This window comes from Xiphophorus hellerii, chromosome 7 (genome assembly GCF_003331165.1).
Source record: "Xiphophorus hellerii strain 12219 chromosome 7, Xiphophorus_hellerii-4.1, whole genome shotgun sequence".
Lineage (NCBI taxonomy): Eukaryota > Metazoa > Chordata > Actinopteri > Cyprinodontiformes > Poeciliidae > Xiphophorus > Xiphophorus hellerii.
This window is the reverse complement of record NC_045678.1, coordinates 11,021,425-11,029,760: the sequence shown is the minus strand read 5'-3', so window position 1 is coordinate 11,029,760 and position 8,336 is coordinate 11,021,425. Positions and strand designations below refer to the sequence as shown.

The 8,336-nt window shown below is 37.5% G+C and overlaps 1 protein-coding gene across 1 annotated transcript; it reads right to left on the bottom strand.

The window, feature by feature from the left end:
- Window positions 1-1,276: 1,276 nt before the first annotated feature.
- On the bottom strand, window positions 1,277-5,535 carry uchl3 (ubiquitin carboxyl-terminal esterase L3 (ubiquitin thiolesterase)). The gene is made up of 9 exons (XM_032568617.1): window positions 5,386-5,535; window positions 5,179-5,190; window positions 4,695-4,823; window positions 4,386-4,542; window positions 3,428-3,513; window positions 3,261-3,308; window positions 3,083-3,158; window positions 2,046-2,104; window positions 1,277-1,905 (listed from the first exon to the last, which is right to left on the bottom strand). The coding sequence occupies exons 1-9, from the start codon at window positions 5,425-5,427 to the stop codon at window positions 1,816-1,818; spliced, it is 699 nt and encodes a 232-aa protein (XP_032424508.1). The 5' UTR covers window positions 5,428-5,535; the 3' UTR covers window positions 1,277-1,815.
- Window positions 5,536-8,336: the final 2,801 nt, after the last annotated feature.

Sequence of the window (8,336 nt, the reverse complement as noted above, 5' to 3'; positions counted from 1 at the left end):
AAGCTGTAGACTGATGGCCCTCGAAGAAAATACCAAAAAAAAAAAAAAAAAAAAGTTTGAACACCTGGGAAAACTGACAGCCATCGGATCTCTCCATCGACATCCAAGCGACGTGCGCTTTTACAGCGCCACTCAGTGGAGGAAATTGAGTATTACAGGATCTGAAAACTAATCCATCGCTTTCAAAGAACGGACAGGTCTGTCATTTTCACCGTAGGTACACTTCAACTGAGGCAGAATAAAAATAATAATGTTCATTCTTTTGCATGAAGTAAGTATTTCATACAATAGAAAACAATGTGGTAGCGAATCCTTTGCTCCCAATTAGACAGGTCAGACGTTTCCTGTAGTTCTTGACCGGATTTGCACACAATTTTGGCTCACTCCTCCATACAGATCTTCTGCAGATCTTTCAGGATTCGGGGCTGTTGCTGGGAAACCCAGAGTTTCAGCTCAATCCAACAACGTTTTAATAGGTCTAGGTGTGGCGACTGGGTAAGCAACACACTAGCCCTGCTCCCTTTGCAGAAAACCACCATCCAAAGCATGATGGAGCCATTCCCATGCTTCACAGTTGGAATGGTGTTCTTGGGGTAGTACTAATTCTCCTTCCTCCAAACATGGCAAAAGAAGACTGTAATAAAAACAGGTTTTATTTTGACCTCATCTGACCATATGACAGTACGTCCTCCTCCTCTACAGATACTGCTGTATTCACAGAACATAATCTTATAACCTTGTATGCCAATTCATACCACAGTGAGCCAATTAGAGACTTCTCTTGGACGTTTGTCAGTTATGCCACATCCTGGAGGCGTAGTCAATGTTCCTTTATCTTTAAGCGTGGCTACTTTTAATATCTCTAGGATCATCAACATTTAGAGTCTTTGTTGTCCGTTTGTGTCATTTTGTCAATGCAATAATTTTCCCTTAAACCTTTCAGATAATTCTCACGACTAAGCCAGATTTCTAAAACAGGCATCTTGATTGGCAGCATCAGGTATGTCTGAGACTACACCCTGATTTGTAAATGTAAGCTCCTTAGAAGAAATCTATTCAGAGGGTTGAATCATTTTATGGGTATATAGTAATAAGAGCTAAAAATAAAACCTGCCTCTTGCAGTTTTTTTTTTTTACAACCACAACATTTTTGGAGTTTTTATATTAAACCTAATTTAATGTGGGAGCTAATTTAAGTAGAAACTATATGTAAACTTGAAGATAAACAGAATAATAAAGACACAGTCCATGGATGAACTAAGGACACACAAAAAAGTGCTTATTAAATTTGCCCTTTATTTGACAAACTCATAATTAAACAAAAATGTAGGCACCGTTCACCCGCAAGTTCAGACTAGATGTTTGTTATCTTTGTTACAGTCAGTCATCTTTGTTAAAGAGGTTCATAACGCATTAATTCATGAAACATCATCATCCTTTAAGTGTTTTGAGAGAATGAAATTAAAGCATTTTAAAATGTGTCTGCACCGATCATCTCCATGATGTGATTGAAGTAATTGTCAAAAATAAACCCAAACACGATAAAATAAACAGTGAATAAGTGCAGTTAAATGTTCACCCAAGAAAGAGCCTCAAACAAACAGATTAAGCAAAACTATAATCCAAGGCAGCGACGCAGATTTCTGATCCCTGGTATTTTTTTAGTTTAAGATTTGCTAGCTATAACATTGTGAGAAAAAAACAACAACAACTGTGTTTTATAATATATTCAGCACTTCAGAATGTTTGGCAGTAATGTTTTCTTTGCTTTCTGGGGTTGAAAAAAAAAAAAACACAAAAGAAAAAAGAGCTTTCTCAGAACGAGTCTTTGGACAGAGCGATGATGGTGAAACGGACTTCCTGAGGGTCGCGAGCCATGAAAACCTTACAAACTTCTACAGCGTCCTGGAACACACAAGCAGAACCATTTACTGCCACAGATTTAAGGGAAACTCTCACTATCCAGCATTATAAATAAATAACTAAAAGTAATAATAAAAACTAGAAGTGAACTTTATATGTAATTGGGTTTAGCAATATCTTACCTCAAGGAGCGTATCTTCTGTAGTTTTTCCATGGACAATAGGGAAAGGCTTCCCTCCATCTATGTATGAAATTAATTGTTGCTTTAAACCTTTTAATTATCACCATGGCTGCAGATATGTGTATACATTTCGGGAAGTGGATATTTTCTTATTTCTTCAGTTGTTTCAGTAAACACCAGTCTTACTTGAATACCGCGTATGCTTGTCTTTGCTGTAGAGGTGAACCAATTGCAGTTTTGTAGGTGATCGTCAATCTTTAACAATTCTGATCTGCCAATTCCGATTTTGGCTGATACAGATTTTTGTTTGCCTACTAAATATAGCAACAAAGTTGCTGAGTTGTAAACAGTATGGTGACTATTGTTAACCATGCACCTGCAGACGTGACCTGGTGGGCAGGTCTGTCTGCAGCCCCCTCTCACAACATAACAGAAAGGCACAGTGGCTGATTTTCAGATCCTTTTCAGAGATAAAGAAGATTGTTTTGGGAGATCAACCGATGTCCCAAAATGACGGAAAATCAGAGCCGATTTATCGGTGCAGCCCTACTTTCTCATTTTGATAGGCTGTTTGTGAAACGTCATATTTGTTCCCTACAGAACAAGGAGGTTAAGGATTATTGCATAAAAGCTCTTAGGGACTCTGGTCTACTTAAAAGTTAAGAACTGAAGCATCAGTTTTACTGTATCAAACTTTGGCTCCATGATTTTACGGGATTCTTTTGCCCAACTAAACAAATGAACTCAAATTAACAGTCAGACCTTTCTAAATTTTTCACCGAGAGACTTTGTAAGCTTGAAAGAAACATGACTTTATTGTAAGTTGTAAGTTTATTAAAACTTACAACTTATTGTAAGTTTTAATACAAACTTACAATAAGTTTGTATTAAACTTACTGTAAGTTTAATACAAACTTACAATAAACTTACAGTAAAGTTTGTACATGAAAGTACCTGTGTAGGGCGCTGTAGTGTGACAAACTGCAATGAAAATTTATGACATGCTGCTGTATTTAGGGGTTTGAGGGGTGAACTCACCTAGTTCGTATAACTGTCCTCCGACGTTCACAAAAGCTACAAAATGCAGATTGACTTTTTCATCTAAACTCGGGGCCTATGTCAGACAAGAAATTAATTTGTTGAGGTTAATTTGTGTATATGCATGTCAAATTCAGTGCAAATTACTGTTACAAATGAAGTTAAAGTTACTCCAAACCTCAGTTTGTCCCTCCTGTGCGCTAGATTCATGTGTGACACGTATGCTCTGGAGGAAACAATTGAACAAAAAAACAACTTCAGTCATTTGACTTTTCTCCTTTACAGTCCCTTCAGGTTTGTTTCCAAAATTAATGTCCATCCATGCTCTCTTCAGCTTCGTCCTACCTCGTCCTTTTCCAGAAACGTGGCCCTTTCCTGTGGGGTCATTTTTGCCGTTTGTTCAAGGAACTTCTTAAGGGGAGAGTCGGCCTCTGTGAAGAAGGAGCAAAATATAAACGGAACAGGATTACTCACTTTAAAATACAAGATTAGATTTAAACTATACCGCTTATTACTATGGTCAGGGTTCCTAAACATTTATGGAAAAATTCCAGATTTTTACAGATGCAACTTTCCGAAGTTCTCAATCTTTAAGTTAAATTAATAAAAGCAAGAGAGAGAAAATACTAAAGACAGTGACCAAAAAAATAAAAAATAGAAACAGTAAGAAAGGAGGAGAGGAAAGAGAAGGAGGTAGGGGTTGATGGAAGGAAGGACAGGAATTGAACAAATAGTGGGCACAAAGAGGACAAAAGATCCAAGTATGTATCTTTGTATGAAGAATGGAAGCCCATAAGTACACAAGGAAGAAAGACAGGACACATGGAGCGAAGGAAAAAAATAAAGCAGATGACATTTCTTTTATAATTTTCTCTTATTGTTTGATTTAATCAGGGCAACATTAAGATTAGGCAAAACTGTTTTTAATGTTCAGTTTTCTGTATTGAATCAGCTGTCAGTTTAACTGTTTTATTTCTGACTACTGTACAATGGAAATATTCTCTTTTTTTTCAACGGAACATTTTTATATTCACACAAATGGTGTTAAATACTGAAATGCTTACTATTACCATTACATATTTTCACAGAATGTTTATTATTGTGCAAATCTTGTTGTTAAACCACAAAGGTTTCTTTCACCTTACAGCTATGCACCACTTCATGTTCATCTAAACTCTCAGCTAAATGCACTAAGGTTTGCCGTTGTAGTGCAACAAAATGTGAGCAGATCCAGGTGAATTGCCTGCTTTTTGTTCAGTTCTACTTTTCACTCCAATGTGATTCACATGTAGTTAAAACTCACCAAACTGCAGGTGTGCCTGGTTGTTAGCCACTGCGTGAATTAATCCGATCGTTCCACAGGCGTTCCCAATAGTTTGCTTGATAAAGTATACGTCAGGGGAGACTCCGTGCCCCTGGCCTTTCAGTCTCTCCTCCTCTTCTTGCTTAAACGCCTCATACTGGACACAAGAAAAAAAAAGCAGCAGAGAGACAAGAAATATGTAAACGATCATCAATATTTCTGGTCAACATTCATTAATGGCACATAAACTATAGACACCTAAAAATCAAGAGCGTCTATGTGTTTGCTAACTGGATAAATATGTCATACCTTCTCTGTTACAGGGAAGAGGAGCAGCACTGCACACACTGGTCTTGGTACCAAGTTCAGAAGCTCTGGTTCCAACCCGTAAACGTCCCCAAACTGCCAAGATGGCTTCATGCCCAAACAGCTGACAAACTAGATACAGAGTAAATTAGCATGCACAATAAGATACACTTACATAATCTGGTTGAAAATACAAAACCCACTCCCCCTCCCTCCAAAAAGTATATTTCTGGGCTTGTAGACATATATTAAGGTTGTGGAACCAGAAATGCGTTTTACAGTTAATTTATTTAAACATGTTTTTCCTAAGTTTGGACATCCACTGCAGTATTTTTTAACCGCATTACCAGCGATTAAAAAAAAAATTGTTTTATGACAACAATACTGTAAATGTAGCATCATTGTGGCGTGGGCCTTGCACATTTGAACACTATTTGCAACTCTTTATTGTAAGCACTACCGTTAAATAGAACCAAAAAGAGCTTACCTTGGTCATGACCTGCAAAAAAAAAAATAATAATAAAAGAGAGAAAGAGAAATTGGTAAATAAATATGATTTATTAGCAGAGCCCCTACACCGGTCTCAGCTTTTGTTCTTATAGCTAGCCAGCACAGTAGCTAGTGCTCACACGCTTTAGAATGAATGGCTTGAATAAAACCTTGTAACTGTGAAAATACCCGATGGGGTACATACTTCTGGATTGGACTCCAGAGGCAGCCAGCGTGGAGAGTCCATTTTAGGTGTAGTTTGATGATATGCTGCTGCTAACTGCGAGCTGAGTCTGATTTAGAAAGACCTGTTTGACAGCTGCGATTCGCTTCCGTGTCTAATCCGTGCACATTGACCCGGAGGCGAGTCACCGGGGTGGTTCGATTGTTTTAGCTCACAACAAACACATTATTTAAGAAGATTCCGAATTTTACGTTCTTTATATTAATATAGTTGGATTTCTATTGATATTTAATGGCTACTGTTCCAGTAAAATTAAAGATATTTCTGTTTAACACCCCCTTTCTGAACCTTACGGTGGATCATTCCAGAATTTGGGCGTTGCTCGTTTGTAGAGATGCCTCGGTTTTATGCCTTATTTTTCATAAATTATTCCGTTTCAGTCACGATTGTTTTTAACATTGTACATGAAAAAAAAATTAGATAGTTTAAAAATTTAGATATTGGATATCTTTTCGTGTGTGGCTCATACCCATTCGCTACCAGACGGGGGCGCTAAGGATTAGCTCAAGTGTCGTGTAGAAGCTTTGAGTAGTAGAGGCAGCATCGTAGAGAAGGACCTCGCTGCAGCAAACAGAAAGGGGCGGGGACGGACCTTTCCGTCAGTCCCATACCTTATTTGGAAATGGGACTATTGCATTCCGGAAATGAAGGGGGCGCTATTTTCATAATCACTAGTATAAATACCTTAAGACGCGGGGTTAAGAGGAAAGGAAGAAGAAAGAAAGAAGTTTGAGGTTCTTCCACTGGTGTTCGGCGCACGATCACGGATCAATGCAAAACTCACAAAGTCAACAAAAGGTATTTTTACCTTTTTAAAATTTTTTCACATAGTAAATCAATACGCTTTTCTAGATTAGGTTGAAAATACAATTTACAGCTGTAAACTAGTGAAATTCGTAATTCATACAGGGGAAGGCTAATTTTAGCATGTAGCATAGCTAATTATTATCCCGCAGGACACCATTAGATAAAAATAGAAAAGTAGATAACATGTTTAATTGAGAAATGTATTTTATTCTCAAACTTTATTTTTATTTTCATTATACAGATCCACGTATCTATTTGCAACATGAAAGATAAATATTGCTGTTCCCTTTGCTCATACAAGCTACAGAACCATTTAGCACAAACTGCTATGGTTCAACATAACGGTATGTATAACTACACTTGAAAAATATAAAATATTTTTTACATACTTACCAGTTTTCTAGTGTTTTTTATTTTTTTATTTTTAAAGGTTAATCTTTTTAAATATGTTTTGTACACCAATGTTAAATTTCTGGAAAGTCTAATATATTTTATAAACTAACAGCAGCCATTATATTTGGGTGTAGTACCCAGATGTGATACTCTAATGACGAGTAGCACTACTTCAATATAGTTTTAGTAAGTAACTGCAATAAACTACACTAGTAAGAGTAACAAAGTATTTGGTGAAATGGCTATTATTAACTACTGTTTTACTGATCATAATGTGCAATGTGATTTTTTATTTTGTTTGTTTTTTTGTTTTTTTCAGATGCCTCTGAATGTTCTTGAAGCTGTTCTCCAGGAGGTGATACCAGCACAGGGAGACTCAGCTTACCTCACCTTGGCATTGACCTGCAAGTTCTTTGAAGCCGTTGTGTCTGAGCCAGTTTTCAGGAAGAAGACTCACTTTGCTTGGCTGGATGGTAAGGACCTTTGACTTTTTTCACCTAAAACATGTGAAATTAGATTTCAACTACATGAAATCGATTTTTCATTAACAGGTGAGATCAACTGAGGCAAATTTTCAAAAACATTCAAGGCAGAAAACCGGATTCCTTTTGCGGTTGTAACGTGTTCTTCCTGCCACCGGTGATATAAAGACTGTGGGCTTCACCGGCGATGGAAGACGAGGAGAGTACCACGTGACATATCACGTTTTGTAGCCATTTCTTTACTATTTAATTTGTATTTTTAATGTTGAAAGTCTTCTTGGGTGTTTTAAAAGGCGTTGTCAAATAAAATACGTTATTATTAGTATAATTAATATAACACGGTCGGTACAGGAAATAGTGTCACTAGCGCCCCCTTCATTTCCGGAATGAAATAGTCCCATTTCCATATAAGGTATGAGACTGACAGTGGTCCGTCCCCCCCATTTCCATATAAGGTATGAGACTGACAGTTGTCCGTCCCCGCCCCATTCTGTTTGCTGCAGCGAGGTGTACTTGGCATCGTACGTCAACGCTGCCGCCATATTGAACGTGGCAGCTTTAAAGCTGTAAAAACCAATCGCGGCCTTCAGCCCGTCTGCATTGTTGTGTCTTGCGTGTCTCTTCTTCCTCTGCTCAAAACTCTATACGTTTTATATAATGCTTATGTCAGAAGAGTTTGTTGGCCAATCAGAGCTTCTTGTTGAATGAGACAGTTGCAGGAAACATACATGTTATGTCAATGCCTGCCGTCTCTTGAAGGGCTGACTTCAGGCACAGTCTCCACAAATTCTTGAGTGAGATTTGCTTCTTGGTTCCCTGAAGTCTTTCTTTAGCACTAAGCCTTGTTTTTCAATGACTGCTTGTTGAGCAGCTGTACCAGGCCCCTATCCCAGATCTGTGGATCTATGACATTTTTTGTATTCTAAACCTTTCTTTGTTAGCCTTATGTAATTCTCTGATAAATTGAATATTTTATTTTCAATAGCTGTAAGTCATAATAAAAAGAATTAACAGAAAACTGTCTGAGTTTCACTTTTTGAATTGAGTAGTTAAATAGCTTTTCAATTATATTCTAATTTACTGGGCAGCCCGATGGTTGAAGTGAAACCAAAAGTTTATATTTGTTTTCGTCGAGAAACAGAGTAATAACATTTTCAGTGAAGTATTGCGGATTTTCCTGTGTCGTAATACTCCCGTGCAGCAGATGGCGCTGTGCAGTTTTTAATGTAG